The sequence below is a fragment of the Nyctereutes procyonoides genome, unplaced genomic scaffold (genome assembly GCF_905146905.1).
Source record: "Nyctereutes procyonoides isolate TBG_1078 unplaced genomic scaffold, NYPRO_anot_genome, whole genome shotgun sequence".
NCBI classification, from domain to species: Eukaryota; Metazoa; Chordata; class Mammalia; order Carnivora; family Canidae; genus Nyctereutes; species Nyctereutes procyonoides.
Window position 1 is genome coordinate 17,924,962 of NW_026575036.1, and position 24,300 is coordinate 17,949,261.

Consider the following 24,300-nt stretch of genomic DNA (forward strand, 5'->3'; position numbering starts at 1 on the left):
TGCTTTCTGCTCAGGTCATGATCCTGGGGTCCTGGGATGGAGCCCTGAGTAGAGAGCCTGCTTCTTCCTCTCACTCTGCCTCTCCCCTTCCTTGTGCTCTCTCACTCACTCTCTCTCTTTCAAATAAATAAATCCTTTTAAAAAATAAAAATAGGGATGCCTGAGTGGCTCAACAGTTGAGCGTCTGCCTTCACTCAGAGAGTGATCCCAGAGTTCTGGGAATGAATCCCACATCAGGCTCCCTACAGGGAACCTGCTTCTCCCTCTGCCTATGTCTCTGCCTTTCTCTGTGTGTCTCTAATGAATAAATAAAATATTTAAAAATAAAAAATAAGAAAGCAAACTCTGAATATAATGCTGTCATTTTGCTAATCAAGAGCATAAACTAAGTATAAAAACACAACTATAAAAACTCAAAGTCAAAATTCACATTTTTCTGTATTTTCAATATAGCCTGGGTACATAATAATGAATGTTAAGACTAAACAAAAATATAATAAGTTAGCTATTAATAATGACCTGTTTTGTATTGGTTCCCTTATATAATAATCAGACAAGTTCTTTTTTATTACCTGATTTAAGCTTGTATTTCATAGGGGTATATACAATGCTTTTTCAATGCTGGTGCTAATAAAAGCTGAAACCTTTAGGGATCAACTCCATAAAGCCTAAGATACATTAGCCTAAGTTGCTTTTTGGGTTTTTTTCCTAACAAGTCTCTCTTTCTCTTCCCACTCACCAACCAGCCCTGCTGCCTGCATTTCATTTAATAGAAGACCAAGCAGTAAGTCATGAGGGGAAGTATACAAACTTCCTTAGGAAAGAGCAGACTGAGGGCTTACGTCTTAGCTCTGTCACTCACTTGATCTTGGGCAATTAGCCTTAAAGCCTCTACTCTTTCCTCAGTAAAATGAGATGAAAACAGACATTTCCCTACAATTGTTTTGAGGATCAATGATATAATGAGTTTAAAATTCACCAGATTGATAATGTATTTAATGAATAATAACTATTCTTATCAAAAAATTGGAAATGATATAATTATCAAGCAGTAGGCAATCAGTTAAATAAACCAATTATAACCACAAGATAGTACCACATGGAATGGTGTAAAAATCATGTCAGAAAAATATTTAATAACATTTTTAAATGCTCATATCAAAAAAATGCTCATATCTTGTCACATTTCAAAGATAGTGAAGCTACAGATATACCCTTATGTCAATTTTGCTAAAGTATGCATTCAAAAAACATTGAAGAGATATACCCAAATGTTAACATCAGTTCTAGTAATGGTAACAATATGAATGACTTTAATTTTATACTTTCCTATTTTTTCAAAAATGTCTACAAAAATTTTAACTACTGCTCAAAAAAACCAAGAATTAATTAATTATATAGCGTCCATTACTGTTGCTCAAAAAATAATGGGGCATGCAAATTTATTAAAAGGAAACTAGTGGGCAGCCCGGGTGGCTCAGAGGTTTAGCGCCACCTTCAGCCCAGGGCCTGATCCTGGAGACTCGGGATAGAGTCCCACATCAGGCTACTTGCATGGAGCCTGTTTCTCCCGCTGCCTGTGTCTCTGACTCTCTCTCTCTGTGTCTCTCATGAATAAATAAATAAAATCTTTTTAAAAAATAAAAAATAAAAGGAAACTAGTGCTATTACAACTAGAATAAAACTTAAAGTATAAACATTTCTAAGTGGCAATGCATCACCATAAATGGGCTACGAATAAATGCCTTCTGAAGATCTAAGTTCTGACAGAAGTATGGATTGGAGTAGGATTTAGCAGAGACAAAAATGATAGGAGAACTTGGACCTAAATAATACCACGTTAGGCTGTGACATCTTGTTCTTCCTTTTGAGCTCTATAATAACTCCTTGAGACTAGCAGGTGTTACCTCATTCTTACAGATAAACAAACTAAAGCTCAGAGATGTTAGGGAACTTGTCCAAGGTCACACACTTATTAAGAAATAGAAAATTTAATTTCAATCCAGGTAATCCAATTTAAATTCAAAGTTCATTTATGCTTATTCCATATGTACATTATTTTTTTATTGTAAATTACAGTCTTGGGATGCTAAGAGATTACCATCAGGAGTGGGAGATACCTAATTAAAAAAAAACATCAGAGGGGGGCAGCCGGGGTGGCTCAGTGGTTTAGCGCTGCCTTCAGCCCAGGGCCTGATCCTGGAGACCTGGATCGAGTCCCACATTGGGCTTTTCTGCATGGAGCCTGCTTCTCCCTCTGCCTATATCTCTGCTTCTCTCTCTCTCTCTCTCTCTCTCTCTCTCTCTCTCATGAATAAATAAATAAAATCTTTAAAAAAAAAAAAACCATCAAAGAAATTCTGAACAAGTAGAACAAGCCATTAAGTTTTATACCAAGAAAGATTCGATCACTGATTGAACTCAGGGTCTAAGAGTCATCTCTGTTTTCTAAATGGCTTAAAGAATGGTCTTATATCAAGAACTTGAAAAAGAAAATATTAAATGTTGTGTTTAGCTACTATAAATGAAATGATTGTTTTGTAGGAAATAATGACACTAGTCAAGCCATTTGTCTTACAGCAAGATCAGGCTTAGACATAGCCCTAGAAGAGAAGAAATAAAGTACAAGAACCAAGAAATAAAGTACAAGAAACTTAAAATTAGCCTTAAAAATTGACCAGTGCCAAAGAAATAAAAGAGATAAAGAGTAGCAGCCTAGGAGGGGGAGACTGTTGACCACTCCCAAATGGTGAAGAAAGAGGCACAGGAAGGGAAGGCCCAAAAGTAACCTCATAGATATCAGTTATGCCAGTCCTGTACATCAGGTTAGGTGAGCTCCCAATAAGAGGTACAGTAACTAGAGTAGGAGGAAAATATAGGAAGATAATATGGGAAGAGAAGAGAGAAAAGCAGTTTGGAATGTGAAATTATGAGAAAGGCAAATCCCTATTCCTCTAAAGTTAACCTCACCAAAGGACTGAAATATCATGAACAGTTTTACTAAATAATAGACTCAACAAATAGCAATATTACTATACTACAAAACCCAAAACACTTACATCACATATTAAAAAACATGAACTATACCTGAGATCTTCGATTTCTTTGATATAACTGTGAATCATATTACTGATCTCCTCATTCCCTTCACCTGCAAGATAAAAATAAGGAATTTTTTAATTAAAATTTCCACAAAACAGAATCAGTGAAAAAAGTTACGGAAATAAAACAATAATGCTTTAAAACACAATTCATACAGATTTCCTACTCTTAATTACATACACAGACAATAATAATACTAAAACAAAGAGCACATTTTGTTTCTTCAAGAATGTATTATTTACACATTTAAGTATTTAACTTAAAATCACAGACTGTATGTACACAGATTGGTATTTCTACTTTAAATATTCCAGGTAATTAACGTACACAAAGAATGTTCCCTGCTTTCCAGGAGTTAATCCCTCACTCATCCCACCTAACATACATACCTGCTCTGGCAAGAACCTGGTTGGCCTGATCACTAACAAGCTGCGTGATTCTGGCCCTCAATGCATCAACTGTCTCTTGCATGGCTTTAATTCTTACACGTAGGTTATTATTTTCAGTCTGTAGCATAGCATTCTCATGAAACATGTCATTGATACTTTCCACACCCTCCTCGTCGATTATTCTTTTACCCTAGAAAAGGAAAATATTTCCCTGTTTGTTGAGGAGTCTAAATATACAAGAATTTTATCTAAAAAGACTACACATCTACAACAAAGAGCCCTTTGGTTTTAGTAGCCTCGAGGCAAATGAGATCTTTTTTCCCCTCTACTATATCCCTCTGTGGTGCACTTGTCACTAAAGAAAGTGACTAAGGAAGCTTTTGAAACAAGAGGTTGGTTGGGTTGATAGACTGAACAATATTAAAGGTTATTCACAAGGAAAACTAGAGAATTCTGTTTCCAAAGGAAGGAAGCCATTAGTTTGACAGACAAGAGACTCTGGAGACATGTATGGATAAGCCATCACAAAAAGGCATCACTGTCTTCAGAAGATGTACCACAAAATGCAAAGTCAAACCCATTCACTCACTGTTTTATATTCCATGAGCTCCATCTGAAGCCGTGTGATCTCACTACGAAGTGCATTGATTTGCTGACTAGCTCTGTCCTGATTGACCATCACTTTGTTCTTGATATTTCTAGCTCGATTGGCATATTTCAGGGTATTTAAGGTTTCCATAAAATCTCTGTCTGAAGGGCTAACACATGCTATCATGATTGTTTGGCTGAAAGTTAAAAAGAATAATTAGTTTTACAGAAAAAAGAAGTAAAACACTGAAATAAGCATTTTTAATATCCTGCCTTTTGAACAGTATCTTATCTTCAAGATACCAAAAGATTGATACTACTATTTTAAAATAAAAGCAAATTTAAATGTCCCCTATACTTTAATTATATCTTAAGGGAAATGATTTTTTACTTAGGTAAAACTGGAGAAAATGAAATTATACTACACTTATTTTACCCATAAAACTTTGAGAAAGTACAAGTGCATATATTTCTCACCTCTTTACAAAATTTTTCTGAAGCAATGCAAACAAATAATTCCAAAATTTAATCCATAATAATGACAAACTGTATTCAAAAATCATTTCTTTCATTACCTACTTAATATTTCAGGATTTTACATTTTTTTCTTTTTACTGAATTATTCATATCCTGATTTTTTTTAATGTTGGCAAAGAAATTTACACAAAATTGTATCATCTGAACAAGAAGAATATTTAGTAAATCCACATGTTTTTCCAATATAAAACTTCATTTGTGACGGAGTGGTCAAAGCTCCTGAGCTTTTGGCCAGATTACACAGAAAAAAATGGAAAATAGTACTTTATGGTCATGATGAATTGCTTTGCCAACCGAAGAATAGGATAGTGAAATGCTTAGTATGCCCCAGCTATTCTGCCTGTCAATGAAACAGGCATGAAGATTGTAATCAGCACTTAAACACTGACTGGAAAATGTATAGGAACTGCAAATGAAGAGCTAATTTACCCACCCTGGTAGAAAATTCATACCTATTAATTCTCATCTGTAGCCTTCTAGTCTGCTTCCTCTGCCACATTCCCCCAGTAATCTCAACACAGCACTCAATGTAACACTTTTAAAAAGGGGTCCCATCTTTTTCCCTTAGCAATGCTTGTTCATCTGTATTTAGTTTTATTATTATTCAAGATACAACACAGGTATCATCTAGTCAAGAATTCAACCATCAGTTTGCCTACTCTTTCTTTTCCTCATATCCTTTGTGTATCTCTTTTTTGTTGATTTTATCATCATTATTATATTGAAATTTGATAAATCTCAACTCTTAAACTCTTAACTCCTAAGGGATAAAGATCAAGTTTTGTCAGTATACTTTGTGTAACATAATACTGGAATCTAGCAAGTCATTAGTAATTGTGATGTGTGTCACATATACATAATATTTACTTATTAGAGATCAGAAAGTTAAAATAATTCATGCAGAGGAGCCTGGGTGGTTCAGTCAGTACTTTGTCTCAGGTCATGATCTCAAGGTCCTGGGATCAAGCCCTGCCTTGGGGAGTCTCTTGGCCCTCTGCCTCTGCCCCTGCTCCTCCTTGTGCTGTCTTCTCTCAAATAAATTAATAAAATCTTAAAAAAAAATTCATGTATCTCTAGCTCCCTTTTTTAATGAAGAAAATAAGGTAATCAAGTGAGAGTGAAGGTTATGAACACTCATTAAAGAACAGGACTACTCAAAATGTGGTCCCCAGGTCAGTGCCAGTCTGATAATTATTTGTTACACATTCACAATAAATTCAGAAATTGAGAGTAAGCATTTTAGACTTACAATATTTGAACTTGCTATAATCAATGACCTCATCTCACTGAATGGCGTATAGAGCAGTTCAAGTGTTTTCAAACTTAGATGGTAAGTCACAAACAGGCAAGCTGAGTGCAGTCATGCACCATATTATCCCACCACAAATTAGGGAGTGGGGTAGAACTCAGCCTTCACAACTATTTTGAGAAGCACTGGAATCAAGTGCTTAAGGAGAATGGTGAAAGTCAGTAATGAGAGGAGCTAAGATCTATTGTATAGGGAAAAGATCACATATTAAATAAAATCCCAAAGATACAAATTTCAAAAATGGTTGTATTTATGAAAAATCCAAAGGAAATATTAGAGCTGTTTATTTTTAAAGTTTACATAAAACCACAATTCTGTTTTAAAGGAAACTGGAACACTTAAATAGGCCATTATGTTATGTATCTTAAATATTAATTATCATGTTATATCATATGTTAGGAGGAAATACATCACAATGTTAACATTAGTTACTTGTTTTAAAAGATTTTACTTACTTATTTGACAAGCAGGGGGAGCGGCAGGCAGAGGGAGAGGGAGAAGCAGGCTCCCCACTGAGCAGGAAGCCAAATATGGGGCTTGATCCCAGCTGGGATAGTGACCTGACCAGAAAGCTTAACCAAAAGATGCTTAATTGACTGAGCCACCCAGATGCCATCAACAGTAGTTATTTGTAGGTATTAAAAATATAATTGATTTTTACCTGTGCTTTACATTTTTCTGTCTTTTTTAGAATTTTTACTATAAATTTGTTGTAAGGCTCTATTAAGCATTATAAATTAATGAAACCAGTTTAGTTAAAAAAAAAAACAAAAGTCACAAGTTATGCATTAGTAGATACAGTTTATTTCCAAAAATATCTTTGATCTGGTTTTTCTTTTAAGAGTAATTTGTACAAACGTTACAAAACAATGATACTCTGTTCTCCAAGGCTTAAACAAAGTATAATGCTTTTGAACCAAAAGTTCAATTTCAAAAAATTTTAAATTTGACTTAACAAACAAAAATTGGTGTCTAATTGTAGTAAGACCTAGACTGATACCGAAGGTCAGCATGAAGATATATAGGGGAAGAAATATACAACAACACAAGCAATATTGTACCTATACACAGAATGTGCTTGAAGAGAGAAGAGTTAACACAATGCAAACATTGTCTTAATATAAAATATATTTTATTTTAGGAGGAAATATAAAAATAATACTGTTGAATTCTGTAAAACAAACTTTACTCCTAAATCTAAATAGATTCTATATTATCAAAATTCTTCGAATAAGTTGTTCAAAAAGGAAGTTTGTAAGTGTAATTACCAGATCATTTTTTTACAATAAATGTGTGAGGCCATTGAAAGCACTGTAAAATAGATTCACTGTGGCTGTCTGTAACTTGTTGCATTACACCATGATTGACTTTATTTTTTTAACTTTCATTTTTATTATTTTTAAAAATATTTTATTTAATACGATTGACTTTAAATGCCAAAAATGTGTCCACTTATAAATCCAACATGTTGATGTTTATAAAAAGGAATGCACTACCAAAAGAATGAGTTTAGCCGATGAAATATATCAGAATGATGCAAAGTATGGAAAGAAGAGGAATATCAGTGATACTGGAAAGTTAATAAACAGCAAACATCCCATGTTTCATTCAATTGACATTAAAAACAAGTTTTTCCACATGTAAAATACTTAGGATTTTAAGGATACTAAAAAGTATCAATATTTAATTACTTTGCAATTACTTAGAAGACATTTGTTATCAACAAAATTTTATTAGGCATCTGCTATATGCTTAAAGTAGAAATTATGATATGGTAGGAAAAGTACATGCTATGAAATATATTTATAAGCTAAATTACTTTGAATAAACTATTTAACCTCTCTGGATTTCAATTTCCTTACCTGTAAAATAGGAACAATAACACCTACATCAGGGGATGTCATTAAGGATTTTATGAAATAATCACATACAATAATCACATGGACTCACCTATTTTAGGTACTTAAAACTTATCGGTTCCTCTTCTATTAATTTGCTTTATAACAAAAACAGTTCTTATAAATCACTTTACAAATTTACCTTAAAATTAAGGAGTAACTGAAATTCAGGAATATGAAGGATAATCACTTATGCATACCTATTACCCCCAAGGGAATCCTGTAGCAGCCTTGTCAGCTTAGAATCTCTATAGGGGACATGAGTGGCCCTCTTGCTCTTATCTCCCAAAGCACTTATGACATTGCCAAGTGCCAACTAAAAGAAAGAGAGAGAGAGAGAAGAAAGTGATAAAATTTTAGTAATTATAACACTTTTAAATAAAAAAGCTTATAAAGAATAATATGGGGTCAACGGATCCTCCAGACACTGACATCACCATCACACTGTATCTTAGTTGACCTTCTGCAGAGAAGCTTCAGTTTTAACCACTGGCTACAGTGAAACTTTTTCAGATGTATCTGAACATGTTTCAGTGGTCTAAACAAGAAAATAGACCAATGGCTTTTGTTTTTTCCTGACAGCACAAATGGAAATTCCACCATGACTTTATCTCCTAAGATATTCAGATCAATACAGAAAGTCTAGGATCCAGGTCACTCTCTTTAACACAACATTCAACCACAGTGTAAGCATCAAGATGGGTGTTGAAGCTGGGAGGTCTAGCTTTCTCTACTCCAGCCTCGGTTGTTAATTTCTGCACTGAAGGGTTACAATCATCTAGGAGCAAATATTGGACAATAGTAAAGTAGGACCATTTGTGGAGTCCCCAGCTCTAGGAAGGGAGGGAGAAAACACAGGCCCTGATGCAATCTGCATCACAGAAATTTAGGGATGCCATTATTTAATGCAAGAACAAATGTCCAGTTTTATAATGAAGTAATAAGAGATTAATTATACAAAGATTTGCCCTAAAACTTTTTCTTCCATATAACGAAAGCATTATACTAGCAAACATAAGGTATTTTGCAATTAAAAACACCACTAAATAAATAAATAAATACACCACTAGGTGTCACAGTGTTAAAATTACTTCCTAATATAATCTATGAAAGTTCCCATTTTAAAAGAATCATTACTTAAAACAAATGATTATAATTCCCAAAATAAAATGATTGTCATAAAATATTAGCAAAAAATATCTACTTTGAAAGTCATGCTATGGGGAGCCCAGGTGGCTCAGCAGTTTAGCAATGCCTTCAGCCCAGGGCATGATCCTGGAGACCTGGAATCGAGTCCCATGTCCGGCTCCCTGCATGGAGCCTGCTTCTCCCTCTGCCTGTGTCTCTGCATCTCTCTCTCTGTGGGTCTCTCATGAATAAATATATAAATAATCTTTAAAAAAAAGAAAGTCATGCTATGAAATATTTAATATTAATATAAAATGTTGGTTTTGACATTTTACTTTTAAAGGTGGGAAGAATATTTTAAATATTTCTACTATATGTATTATTTTCTGCATATATCATAAATTTAATCCAACCAAACTTATACATATGTAAAACTTTGCAATGTTTTAAAGGAAAAAAGCCTATAGTGTGCATTACTCCTAAGTTTATAAATTTACTGTAACTTTCTTTTCTCAACTCAGCACATGAAGGGTAATATGTACGTATTACAAAAAAGAAAAGGATACAAGAAAAGTTCTAATATATTCTTAGCACAAAGCTGTAGTCTTAGTCTTACAAGTCCACAGTTGATGGAAATGCCTTCTTTGGCCCTCTCTCCTGTGGCTCCAGTACGTTTCAGTCTTTCTGATCCTGCCAGATCAACAAAATGGAACTTTGCAGTCAAGGTTTCAAATTCATTCAGCTGTGATGATTCAGAAATCACTTTATTATCAGTTGCATTTTCCTGCAATTGAGAAAAATAATCAAAAATATTTTATTAGAAAATATATATTTTATTAATGTGACACTAAATATCTTCCAACCTTTCCCTGCCCTCATTATATAAATTAAATATAAATATATATTTTATACATATAATAATCAAAAATAGGCAAGTAGCCAAATAATTGTAAATGTAAAAAAAAATCTACTGGCATTTAGAAGCTTAGGCAAAGGTAGAAAGAAGTTGGAGAACCAGAACCAGCTGTAATCAAATGAGGTTTTGCTTGTGTTGAAGAGAAACCTGAAACGCACAGTCGTCAAAAGCAAAGGGTGTCAGATGACTATATACATCACCATAAGCTACAGCTTGCTTTCTGGTTGCTGTAGACACATTCGATTTTTTTTTTTTATTTCAAAATTTTACATACTTGGCCATCTTCAGTTTTAATACAATCAGAGGTATCTCATTAGGAAAAGGAATGATTAGCCAAACTAAATTTGGTAATTTAAATTTTAAATATACTCTCCTGATATTTATGTGGATTTTTAGAAAAATGAAGCCTGCAAGACTGAGAAATTAGAACTAAAAACTCACAGCATCTGTTTGGGGACACATTCTGGTTTGACACAAATGAATGGTAAAAATGGCATGTGAACGAGAACTCTGAACATTCATCTGGGTACTAGCAGTGGTCCGAGATAAAGCACCCAGCTTCAAACACTGCATCATCTGGAAAAGGAAAAGAAAGATTTCACTTGAACAATATTTAAACAAGATACCATACAATCAGAAATCTAAGCTAATGGCCAAAACCTACCATAAGGGGTAAAATATTTTCATATTATTTTAGTTTCAGGCACTTTCTAAGCTGAAAAATGTAATAGCATATTATCTTTTTAATAGGAGAAAACACTAAGATTCCGTTGTTTGTCATTTGCTGACATTTGCAGCTCCCATTCCAAAACTGTTACAGTAGAACACTTGGGAACAAACAGAGCAACAACTTGAATTACTGGAGCCCTTCTGTATCTTCTCTTGAAACATTTTTCTGTAACCTTTCTTAACAGTTTCCTTTTAGGAACCAAGATATAGTCCTACATATGCAACAGCAAAAGGTACAAAAGGATTATACTTTTTCATCTTCATCTTGTGTACTTGTAGATCTTTCATCTTCAATGATCTCTCTTTCTCTAGCTGTGAAAGAAAACTATACCTACATTGCTTTTTGATGCTATGACAAATGTATAGACTTTATCATAACCCTGCCATTGTAAACAATGAAATCCTGATATAAAAAAATATAGGTGACAGCCCAGGTGGCTCAGCGGTTTGGCACTGCCTTCGGCCCAGGGCATGATCCTGATGACCCAGGATCGAGTCCCACGTCAGGCTCCCAGAGTGGAGCCTGCTTCTCCCTCTGCCTGCGTCTCTGCCTCTCTCTGTGTCTCTCATGAATAAGTAAATAAATAATTTTTTTTTAAATATAGGGAAAGAAGACAAGATTTTAACTCCATATTACATATAAGGATAAAATTTCATTCTTGATCTTAAGCAAACCATCAGTAAAGCTGATTATTAAAGAAAGCCAAATACGCTCTATTTTAATGTAAATGTCACCTCTGATTCTGTATTCACAGTACGTGTTGTGACGCCCACAGTATAAATTCCTCCAGTTGAATCTTCATGAATTCTTATATTTGATTTTTTATTTTTTGCATCAATATCACGAGTGGTATCAAATAAGTCAAGGACCTCTTCATTATATAGCTGTCAAAAAGAAATATTATAAGCTTAATTTTAGCAGAAATTGCCTCAGGGCTATTAACATATATTGCACATTATCTTTCAAACATATCTTAAAACATCTTCAAAATAACGGATTTCTTCAAAATAAAATATAAGGAATGAATAATATAATTATTACTACAAAAACAAATAAATGCCAGATTTCTTTATAAGAGTAAGAACAGTAAATGACTTAATCATGACTGAGTTGAAGACCAGCTAAAATGATCTATTACTCATTTGCAAGAGATAAACAAATATTGGGCATTGCATAAAACATACACTATCCTTGTAACAATAGCATCCTTTGCAGTTCAATTACTGCTAAACCTCAATCCTGTTATTCCTCATATCTTCCTTCCTTCTTAGCTGCTGAATTCCCAGAGCTTTGTGAGCCTGCCTACCTTAAAACAGTATAAGATAGAATCTAAAATAAACAATATTAATTGTTTTACTATATGGATACTGGCAAGTGTTTTTAATTTTTAATACCAACAAGAAGGAATACTTATTATTTATTATCTATTGTTACTACAACCTATTTCCTAAAATTAGTTTACTCAAATGTTGTTTATTAAGCACTAAGTGCCAAATACTATACTAGAAAACTGGGAGTATAAAATCATAAAGGGGGGATCCCTGCGTGGCTCAGCAGTTAGCACCTGCCTTTGGCCCAGGGCGTGATCCTGGAGTCCCAGGATCAAGTCCCACATCAGGCACCCTGCATGGAGCCTCCTTCTCCCTCTACCCGTGTCTCTGCTTCTCTCTCTCTCTGTATCTTTTATGAATAAATAAAAAATCTTTAAAAAATATGAAATCATAAGGGTTATGATCTTAAGGATAAGATATAAAGGAAACTACTGAGACAATTAGACTAGTACCTCTAAGAATTGGGCATTCACTTTAAAGTCTGGAGGAGGGTGCCCATTTTTAATTGCAGTGTGTTTTTTTTCTTCAATACTCTTGAAAAGGTGTTTCACAGCACGAGAGATAATACCCTGTTCTTCCTCAATGATGTTAACATCAAATCCTGTTCCCATTGTGTATGTTTTGCCAGCTCCAGTCTGAATAAAAGAACAGAACAGAGAAAAATGCATGCTTGATGTTAATAACTTCAAGACAAAAATAAAAGTGCAACTAAATTGACACTTCTGAAAAGTTACAGCTTCTCTGAAAATAATTTGGTACTTACTTGTCCATAGGCAAAAACGGTAGCATTGTATCCTTCAAAACAACCTTCAATTAGTTTTTCTATACATTGAGTGTAGATATGCTCTTGCTGAGAGTCAATATCAAACACATAATCAAAAGTAAAAGCTTTATCTTTCCCTAGGAAAACCTGAGGCTCTCCTGGTGTGACAGATGTACAAATATGGCATCCTTCAATCTTCTCTTTGGCAAGCTGTGGTCTTATTCTGCGAGAAATAATTAGGAAAAAATAAAATAAAATGAATAGGAAAAAAACTGAAAAAAATAGGACTTAAAAATTCCTAGCCAAATCTTTTTAAAACACTAATATAATCTACTATGGCTTCTTCAGTTGATAAGTTTAAATAAATTAAATTATACTGAGTCAATTTCAGTATGAGTTACTTGACAATCCCAAAAAATCATGAGCAAGAATAAAATTAATCCTAAAAATAAATATATTTGTGACTGGATACTTTTCGGCAACGCTGTAACAGGTAAAGACACAGTTAAATAAATTCTGCTGCCAAAATTCTGTTTGTTGTTGTTATTTTTAAGTTTCTTCTCTTTATTTCCAGGAAAGACATTACCAAAAGAAATTAAGGACATAATATTTATCTTGATGCCCTTGACTTGCCATTTTGCAAATTCTATACCAGTTGTTTCCAAACGTATTTAACCATATTGTTCTGTCAGCTTAACATCTTCAAAGCACACTCCCACAATACATATGTATGTGTATTCATTATAAATGATACGCATGTATTTTATTGATGTCACATATTATGATATACACAAAAGCAGAATTTTGTAAAGAGAGAAATTAAAACTAAATACAAAGAGAAGTTCCAGCATTTTCTCTCCAAAACCCAGTGAATCAACAGGCATTTCTCCTAGGGTATCCTCTCTCTACTTGGAAGACCACAGCATTATACTCATTCTACACCCAAAACCCATCTACTCCAGATTTTAGCACCTTCTGCTGCTTCTCTTCCTGATTTTGGAGTCTATTTTTAAAGAAGGAAAGCAAATGTAGTGGTATTTTGCTAACAGAACAAACCAAAATCTGGTCCTATTCTATTTAATCTAAAAAAAGGACTATCCTGGGGCACTTGGGTGGCTCAGTTGGTTTAAGCCTCTGACTCTTGATTTCGGCTCAGGTCATGATCTTGGTATCCTGCGACGAAGCCCCATGTCTAGCCTGGCTTTGAGCCAAACCCCACTTTAGGTAGGACTCTGCATTTGGCCTAGCCTGCTCTACGCTTCATGGGGAGTCTACTGGAGGTTCTTTCTCTCTACCCACCATCTTGCCCTTGTGCACAGGTGCACACTCTCTCTCTCTCAAATTTAAAAAAAAAAATCTTAAAAAAAAAAAGGACTCTTCTGGACATATATATAAGTGACTTACTGTACCTAGGTTTTCTAAAACCTAAAAGGTTCCTATTTGCCACGAAGAAGGAGATGCAATTTAAGGAAGAAAGTAAAGACAACCAGTGATAGAAAACAAAATGATGAAGACAGACCAAAGAAAGGATTTAAAAAACAATGGTCAGGGATCCCTGGGTGGCGCAGCGGTTTGGCGCCTGCCTTTGGCCCAGGGCGCGATCCTGGAGACCTGGGATCGAATCCCACGTCGGGCTCCCAGTGCATGGAGCCTGCTTCTCCCTCTGCCTGTGTCTCTGCCTCTCTCTCTCTCTCTCTGTGACTATCATAAATAAATAAAAATTTAAAAAAAATAAAAAAAAATAAAAAACAATGGTCCCAAATTCTTATTTTTGAGATTTGAGTTGTTTTTTTTTTTAATGAAACCAACAGAAGTGGAATGAGTTCATCAATTTATTAGAGATAAAACCAAACCGAAGTCCAGATTGCCTGAATTTTAACCCTTTTAGGTTTATCATGATGGAAGGTCAATGAAAGGATAGGAAAGATAATACTGAGAAGCAACTGAATTTCTGCAACCGTGGTTATCTAAAATAGAATTCTATACTATCCCAAAAAATATATTTATGCAATTTTTTCTCTCCTCTATGATAATGAAATTTTTTTTAATCAAGTCTTCAATTGTACTTATTTGTCTTAATGGAACACAATAATCAATATAAAGCTGTGTAGGTACTGTGGAAAGAGTAAGAGTGGCCATTACGAGACCTGGTTTTAACTACTTCCGTCACTCCAGTTATCAGGTATCTTCCATCGGAGCTCCAATTTCCTCACCTGTGGATAGAAACTGTAATTTCCAAAGTTCCTCTTAGATCTAACACCATTTGGCCACAGGATACTATATTATTAAAAAGGGGGAAAGGAAAATAATATTTATATACTATATAAAAATAAAATGATATCACAACAAATAAAACAAAGGGCTTCTTATAAGAAGCCACAATCATGGACTATGGAAACAGCTAATGGTAATAGCAGCTTTGGCTTTCTGGTTCTACATTTTTTATGAAAGGTCTTTCTCAAAATTAATATTCTCTTCTTTCTAAATTCCTTTTTTCCTATCTCACTTCATCCAACTATGAGGTGGAAACTGTAAAAATACCTCCATCCTTCTTGGGAGAATCCTCATCCTGACTGCTGCCAAGCTAGAAACAGGACAGTCAACTTCAATTACTCCCTCTTCCCTAGTCCATCTACTTAATTGATCTCCAAGTCCTTATTATCTCTGAAATAGCTCAAGAGCCCACCAATTTCTTCCCAATCAACATCAACATTATCTCTTACTTGGATTATTCCAAATCTCCTCACTACCCTCCCTGTGTCAATTCTCACCTCCACTAATCGGTTCCATACACTGCAATATCAGTGATATTTGTAAAATATAAAGTTGATCAGGTCACTACCTTGCTTAAAATCCTTCAGTTCATCACTAAATCCCTCTGTAGTCTATCCTTTTGCCATGCTTCATCTTTAATGTAAAGGATATTGGTTGTTGATGGTGGCAGTGGTGATGGCTTATTTTTAACCAGTTTCACTAACAAGCTATGCTCTCTCTGGCTTCTATATCTTCAAATATAGTGCTCTCTTTCTCAGAACAATCTTCCCTACCCTCTCAATTCCTAACTCCTTTTCCAGCCTGAACATCTCATGTTTTTAGTCTCTGGTTAGATTTCACTTCTTTAGAAAGCTCTTGCTAACTCTTTGCTTCTAACATAAAGTTCTATCTGAATCCAGGCTTTTCTCTCTACCGCATGCCCCCAGGATTCTGCTCTCTCCCTTCTTTATACCTGCACTATGAAGCTTAACAAATCCCATGTAATAAAACAGATAAAAATAAACACAAGTTGTCTAAATGAAAATGAGCACTGGGCTGCTGTTTGAAATCCATGCCTCATTAATTTTAAGTAAATTATTATAACCATAGGCTAACTTATTTGGCTATTAAGATACTTCTAATTTCACTTTAACATGACAAAGAAAAAGTAGATGCTATTTGAATTGCAGATATGACAGCCAATTGTAGAATGCCAATGTCATTCAGAACTTAATCTCCCAACCTCTATTCACCTGCTTATTATCCTTGTTAATGGCAAGCAGGATTGTGTTTGAAGCATGAATGGATGATATGCAATTCCACCATTTGCATAGGCGCCTGAAGGCAGGCGCTAAACCGCTGAGCCACCCAGGGATCCCAAATAAATAAAATCTTAAAAACAACAACAACAACAACAAAAACCCAGGAAAACCATGTGTTTTCCCAGGATTTGAGTCCCGCGTCAGGCTGCTTGCATGGAGTCTGCTTCTCCCTCTGCCTGTGTCTCTGCCTCTCTCTCTCTCTCTCTCTCTCTCTCTCTCTGTGTGTGTGTGTGTGTCTCTCATGAATAAATAACTTTTTTAAAATATTTTACTTATTTATTCATGAGAGACACAGAGAGAGAGGCAGAGACCCAGGCAGAGGAAGGAGCAGACTCCATGCAGGGAGCCCAATGTGGGACTCAAGTCCCAGGACCCTGGGATCACACCCTACACCAAAGGCAGAGGCTCAACCACTGAGCCACCCAAGCATCCCTGTTGCCTCTAGTCTGTAAAGCTGAAAGACTTAGAATATGATACAAGCTGCTCATTATTCAGTTTTAATATAAAAACACATGACAAATGTCATCTCCATTTTCTCACATCTAAATCTTTCCCTTGACATACAGTTTCCTAGCTTCTGCTCTTACCCTCTGTTGAAACTGCTCAGAATGAGGGACCAAAGCAGTACTTTTCATTTCCAAATAAAGTGGACCCTTTTTGGTCTTCATCCTACCTGACCTCTCTTCAGCATTTGACCCTACTTACAATTTGTAGGGGAGACAAAAAATTTTTCCTTCCATCCTCTTAGGTTCTACTGGCTTCAGCCCTGTAAATTGGACTGATGAAAGACAGACTAACAAAGGAAAAACGAACAGAAATTTATTCACATGTACAACATGCATACACATGGGAATACTCATGATGAATAATAATTCAAAAGGTAGTTAGAACTTTGGACTTATATAGCATATTAACAAAAGGAAAAAGGACTGAGTTCCTAGGACAGCAAACAGTGGGAAGGTAAACATGGGGAAACTAATGGAAGATAAGGGTAGGTTCCCCCACTTCCATTCTCGTGGCTGGCTTCTGTCCCAGGTGGTCCAGAGAGGGGAGAGGAAACACCTTTGCAAGTTTATGTCTTGCTTTTAGACAAATAGGAAGAGGCAGAGATCTTTCCTTGTATCTGCTTTAAAAAAAAGAAGAAAGAAGAAAAGAAGAAGAAGAAGAAGAAGAAGAAGAAGAAGAAGAAGAAGAAGAGGAAGAAGAAGAAGAGGAAAAAGAAGAAGAATTGCCTTCCATTTAAAATAATCTCTATGTCAAAATGGCATATTTGGGGGAGATATATTCTGCTACCCTTCATAAACCATATTTCTTAATTCTTTATCTGCAGTTAGCTTTTGTAACATCACTTTTTTTTTTTTTTTACTGATTCTGATTACTAAAGTGAAGAAACCTTCCCCCTTCTAAGTAGGGCCAGCCCTAATCCAAAGGCAGCCCATCCAGGCGCCTTCCTGAAATTTTAGCAACTAAAAGCATTCTGTTCACAATAAGAAAACCATTTCCCCCCCACACACCCTGATTGGAATGTCCCTGAATAGGTTCATGTTGACCCTCTGTGAAATCAACCTGGATGCTATGCGACTCCCGCGGTTCTTTTGTCTTTAGGCGATTTCTTTCCTTTTGCCTTTAAAAGATCCCTGTAATTGCTAATCGGGGCTCTTTTCCTCCTCGGAGGCGGAGAGCCCGTTTGCGCAAACGTTCAATAAACCCTCTTGCTAATTGCATCTGCCTGTCTGGGGTCTGGGTCTCTGGGGCGTCCACCGGGACACGTTGGCACCCGTGAGCCAGGGTCCAACAAAACCAATCTCTTTTTTTATACCTCATATGCCAATTTGCCTTAAAATGTCAATGTTTCCTCCCCAAAATATCCTAATTATTTACCATGGTACCTAACATTTTCCTAATCTATATTCTACCTCTCATTCCATTTTCAAATCTAGTTACATCCAACTATCCCAAACCACTGATTATTTCTTGGCCATCTTATATACTTTCATTCACCATGCCAATGTACATTGTTTTCCCTCTGCTTGGAATGCCAAACCTCCACCTCTCTGCATAAAAACCTCTTTGGAACTTTTTAAGATCTAACTCAAATATCTGAACCTTTCTAAAGCTTTCCCTGACCACCCAAGCTTGAATTAACCTATGCAATCTGTACATGATTTTAAATAGTAGCTATCAAGTTGAATTCTTTTTTAAAAAAGATTTTATTTTTTCATCTGAGAGAAACAGAGCAGGAGTAGGGGAGGGGCAGATATAGACGGAGAAAAAGACTCCCCGCTGAGCAGGGAGCCCAACATGGGGCTCCATCCCAGCACCCTGAGATCATGACTTGAGCTGAAAGCAGATGTTTAATTGACGGAGAGACTCAGGAGCCCCTCAAATTGAATTCCTATTGCTCTACTAGCAAATGAATTATTTGAGGACAGAGAATAGATCTTATTCAATCATAAAACAAAGTAATTCAACATTTACTGTCTGAAACCTGTTATAAATCACTTTTGTTAAATGGGGGGATCATTCCAATACTGGGCATGTGATTATCACAATAATCTAACGTTGCTCCATCACTCTACTCTGTTACTAGAAACCTGATCTTGAACAATTATGCAATTACCCAATGCCTCAATTTTCTAATCTGTAAGATGGGGAGCCTGGATTTAATACTCATAAGGTCCTTTCTGACTTCAAATGCTATTTTAGTTATTCCTTAAAAAGAGCAAAATCCTGGTTTAAAAATAAGTATCAATAAGCAATCTTTTTTTTTCCTATACCCACAATTAGTTACGCCACTTGTTCCTTATTTCTTTTTTCCCCCTTTATTTCTTTATGGTTTCTATCATTCACTTCAGTTTTTATAGCAAATGTAACTATACCATAGGAACAAGTTATTTCATTTATAAAAACATAACCACAGCTCCTTGTGGCAATAGCTAGTGTATAATAGCTAGGGGTGATTCTGAGACTGAGACCAGTAATAACCAGCTTTAGTAATAGAGTATAGCAAACTAGCCAAGAGGACTAGTTTTAAAATGTCCTGGATAGGAGCAAAAAATAAGAAGATAAATATATGGGGTGGGAATGTGGGGCTTATAGTTGCTACCTGTTCAGCTCAAGTTTTAGTCATCCGACTAAAAAAAAAAAAAATGGAGTTTAAAGTTTAACTCTGCCACATACTATTGGAGGAAGCAGTCCACTATGAGACCTGAGCATCTCTGCATATTCTTGCTGGGTATGCCAAATATGTTAAGACCCTAACTGCTCTTTTTAAGGGTCATTTCTCAAATTGCTGCAAGCAACCTTTAGGGATAATGTCTTCTACCTAACAAAGAGCTAGCTTGCTTCTGCTTACTATAAAACCAGTGAATCCCCAAGTTTGTTATTTCTCAATGCCCCACTGCTTACACAGCATCCATATAATAGGTTTACCTGCATTGCCTCCATGGGTTGGAGGAGGGGAGAATTAGGAAGGAGTTCAAATCATCATGAAGCTTCCAATGCTTTGTCTCTAACTCAGGAATCTTGTGGCTTTTGCAATTATACATGAAACAGTGACAGACTAGTTTGTTAACTAGGAAAGAGTGTAAAATCTCAAACTCTTCACAGGTCTTAACACATACTAATTACGACCTTTGGCAAGTCATTCTCTTAGCCTCAGTTTCCTTATCTGAAAATGGTAATATTATGACTGTATTATCCACCTTCCAGAATGTTGAACAGATAATATGTAGCATGAAAGCCAATGTAGGTATAAAGTATTTTTACTATTGCTGCAGCACCACTTGAAAATTCTCCAAGTCAGTTCCTTTATAAGGCATGTTTACCATCTTAACTCACGTTGAGCCTTCCAATATGATATGCATGATTTATTCTTAGGCTTCCCTAACTATTGCCACATTTTTCAAAACACCTTTTGGATGCCTTAAGTCTTTAGAACAACTAAATGTAAACCTATTATGTAAGGAATAGAAGTATAATACAACAGTAAACACTACCTACATATATATGTGTACATAGACAGACAAATATACAAATATATATTGCTATGCAAAGACAAGGAAGCTGAATGTTACACCTCCATTTCCAGTGAAAAGTCACGACCCTAAAGTTAACCTTTTATAGACAATAAATAGCCAAGCCTCTTTATCCCACTATTCATACTAACACAGAGTACAACAGCAACCAAAAGGGGAATTTTTTTCACTTTCAGTATTATCATCATTTTTACTGTCTCCATATAGCCAATAAAGAAATTTCATTCAGAGAGGAAGAAAACCAAGTTCCTGAGTAAATGGTTCTTTTAAAAAGGGGAAATAAATCATTATGATACAGTTGCCCTTATTCTGAATTAAATTTGGTTAAATGCTAGTGACAAGAATGTTGACAAATAACTAATCAATGATTTGTTGAGACTGAAGGGATGCTGATTTAAGTAAATAGGCACATACCATTATAATTTATATCCTTCTAGGACTATGCAGTCACCAGTTGTTGTTGTTGTTGTTTTTACATAAATTTTAAGAGTAGCACTAACATTACCTGTTAACCTAAGTCCAAACATGCAAGCAATCAAATCTATATTTTTATTTTTCTTCTTTCAACATTTTATTTAAACTCAACGTAGTTAACATACAGTGTGGTATTAGTTTCAGGGGTATAATATGTACTATATATTGACTAATTGAATTTAAATTTAAAAAAAAGAAATTAATGATTCATCACTCATATGTAACACCCAGTACTCATTCCAACAAGTTCCCTCCTTAATACGCATCACCCATTTAAACCATTCCCTCACCTCCCCTCCAACAACCCTCAGTTTGTCCCCTATAGTTAAGAGTCTCATTATGGTTTCCCTCCCTCTCTGTTTTTATCTTATTTTATCTTTCCTTCCCTTTCCCTGTGTTCACCTCTTCTGTTTCTTAAATTCCACATATGAGTGAAATCATATGGTATTTATCTTTCTCTGACTGACTTATTTCACTTAACATAATACCCTCCAGTTCCATCCAAACCTGTATTTTTAAACACACGTTGTTTTGTAGTACCTTCTAGAGTTTCTCTTATACACTCACTTCTCCTTATCCCTCTGTCCATCACAAGGCATCACAAGAAATAGGCCTTTCTTTTCCTAGTTGGTCAAGATATTTTTATTTTTAAAATATAATCAGAAGGGAAATAACACACAAATGTCCTCCTTTCTGCACTTGGCCATTGTTAATCTCTTATTCTATTAGAATGCATTGTTGTCCTTAACCTACAGTTTCAAAAATGTGACGAATTTTTCCATTACCTAAATGTCTTTGTAAACTGTCTCTTTTTTTTTTTTTTTTTTTGCTTGAGTTATTCTGATCTCATCCTCACGCGACTGTGTTAGTTCTTCAGCTTACTCAATAATCTGACCTGATTCCCAATCTGTGTAGCTCTTTTACTTACAGCTATCTGTAACTAGCCCACTTGGCACCTTGTTAACACCTTTGCTCTTCTTATATGACACCAATAAATCTATCCTCTGTTCAGATATTTTCCCATTTTTTCTCATGTCAGTGTTTTAGATGATCATTATATTGGATGCTATTTACTAATGCTCAATTTGATATTTTACTGTTAATTATATCCTACTAATTTCCTCCCTTCCATTTCTTAAAAATTAGGACAGCTATTACATTGCCACCACAAATGAACCACTGGTTTTTTATCCCTTTTTTGATCCTTCCCTGGTTCATTCCAGTTAGTAGGCACACATTAAGGAAGGAACTAACCTACTTTTAACCCTCTATCTTTCGTTCTAGAATAGTTTCTGACACATCATAGGAAACTTCTAGGCCATTTGTGGTCTTGCTGAATTATTTTCCTAAGAGATCAGCCATGGCATAAATAATAAGTAACATAGGACCATAAAAAGAAATTCCTTTTCCTGAAATGGATCTTTAATTACAGTGATAATTGATGGGAAGAAAGGTATTTCTCCAAGACATTCAAGAAAGAAACACACCTCAGTAATTCCATTAAAGAGATTAATTCTGTAAAAAGCTTAAGAACAATAAAACACAGCAGTGTGTACCCAGGACCAGGAAGTACACACTTCTATGAAGGGAAGAAGAGATGGAGAGAAGTTCACTTTTGAATCCACTGATGATGAAACACTTTAAAAAATTATTCAGAAATCCCATCCTAATCTGTATAATTAGCTACATATCCTACGGCTTCATCTCTGTGTGGTCCACCTGACTCAAGTTTATTCTCACTCAGAAACACCAAAAAATACGCATTAATCTCTGGGTCTGTGATTCCTAGAGTAATCTACTCAGTCTCTGGTTTGCAATGCCACTTAGAAAAACAAAGATTTATTTCCCTCAGGTACAGTTCCCCACTGACTAATTAGGGAAAGAAAGTAGGAATAAAAGAATGATGGGAGACGGACTTCCTCTGACTTTCATTCCAATATCTTACACCTTTTCACCCCTCATGATTTAACTATGGATATAGCACACTGAAAGAAATACTCTCTTAAATGAGGAAACTACTACCTTTCATAGGGGGAAACATCATATGTCACTTTCTCTGATAAGTACCAGTCAGATGTTCAGAGAACTGCATTGAATAGTGCACATAGGCTGATAAATAAAAGAAAATTGCCAAATTCTGGATTTAGAGAAAAATTCAATCCTCCACATAACTATAAATTAATAGCTTTAGAAACTCTGGGCTCTCTTCTTTAGCCTTCCCAGAAATAGAAGAACTTCTACTGAAAAAAACTCAGGGAATAAAGAAAAGGGGTATGTTAAGTGATGACTTGACCCATCCACCTACTGTCCAAAGTGCTCATCAAATTTCTGTTGTTGCTGGTAGCTGTATGTCGTGGCATGCCTATAACCCAAGACCATCAGAAAACTTCATCGAGTCAACAAATCCCTACTAAATGTTAAACAGTGTGTAAAGCAAGGACTTTAAAAAACAAAAAAAAACTTAGGGATTCCTGGGTGGCTCAGTGGTTTGGCACCTGTCTTTGGCCCAGGGCGTGATCCTGGAGTCCGGGATCGAGTCCCATATTGCTCCTTGCATGGAGCCTGCTTCTCCCTCTGCCTGTGTCTCTGCCTCTCTCTCTGTGTGTGCCTCTCATGAATGAATAAAATCTTTTAATTAAAAAAAAAAAACTTGATGATGGTAGCCATGGGAGAGAGAAAAAAACAAAGAGCTAGAAGAAAATTAAGTATGTGCTCAATGGAATATTATGTACAAAGGAGAAGTGGAATAAAGATTAGTCAGAGGAGAATGGTATAGTTACAGGAAAAGCTTCAGCAGGAAATTATATTTGACCTAGATTTTGCAAGGTGATTAGAATTTTCCAGGCAAAGGAGACAGAAAAGGTCAGTTCAGGCAAGCAAAGGCAAAGATACATAAAGGATATTTGTTCCTGGTTGTAACACAGTTCTTTGAGAAGAAGCACTAGGGTAATAATAAAAGTTGCTAGAATTTAGGAATGTTTTATGAATGTTATGACACCACCTAAGTGGGCATCCCCACCAAAACATTAATTCTAAAATGAACACCCCAGTCTCTGCATGATGAAAGATGCCACCAAAAGACACACAAAAGCTATATCGGATCTCGGCCAAATGTCTTTTTGTTTCCTCCTCCAGATGGGTTCTTCACTTATATTCACCATACCCTGTGCCCTAGGACACTGAACTTAATGAGCTACATAAAACAATGGGCTCCCTTCCCTTAGACTTAAAGTGGGGCTTAGCAGTGGAAGGTGCCAAGAGGACATTGTACAGTAGGAATGAGGTCAAGGTATTCATTCTCCTGATTCCTTCCCTGCCAAGTCCTGCTGGTGGACCATGTCTCTTTACCAAAGGTCACAACACCTATCAGGACATCTACATCAGTAGGTGTCCCTTAATTGTGGCTCACATCAGAGTACTGCCTTATCCCTTAGAATTTCCTTAATGTAGCCCATCTTACACCACACTTTCCCTCATTATTTTGTCTGAATGTATCATCGGTTTCCTGCCAAGATCCCAACTG

At 35.6% G+C, this 24,300-nt stretch overlaps 1 protein-coding gene across 10 annotated transcripts in view; it reads right to left on the reverse strand.

Annotated features, from left to right (window-relative positions):
* The window catches only part of KIF21A (kinesin family member 21A), a 145,503-nt gene that overhangs the window by 56,453 nt on the left and 64,750 nt on the right, over positions 1-24,300 (reverse strand). For all 10 annotated transcript variants that reach the window (XM_055318485.1, XM_055318478.1, XM_055318484.1 and 7 more), the window contains exons 2-10: positions 12,692-12,914; positions 12,381-12,563; positions 11,332-11,481; positions 10,309-10,443; positions 9,568-9,735; positions 8,024-8,139; positions 4,081-4,276; positions 3,492-3,681; positions 3,088-3,151 (exon numbers count right to left, since the gene is read on the reverse strand). In XM_055318485.1, the coding sequence (XP_055174460.1) occupies positions 3,088-3,151; positions 3,492-3,681; positions 4,081-4,276; positions 8,024-8,139; positions 9,568-9,735; positions 10,309-10,443; positions 11,332-11,481; positions 12,381-12,563; positions 12,692-12,914 (1,425 nt within the window). The remainder of the gene's footprint in view (positions 1-3,087; positions 3,152-3,491; positions 3,682-4,080; positions 4,277-8,023; positions 8,140-9,567; positions 9,736-10,308; positions 10,444-11,331; positions 11,482-12,380; positions 12,564-12,691; positions 12,915-24,300) is intronic.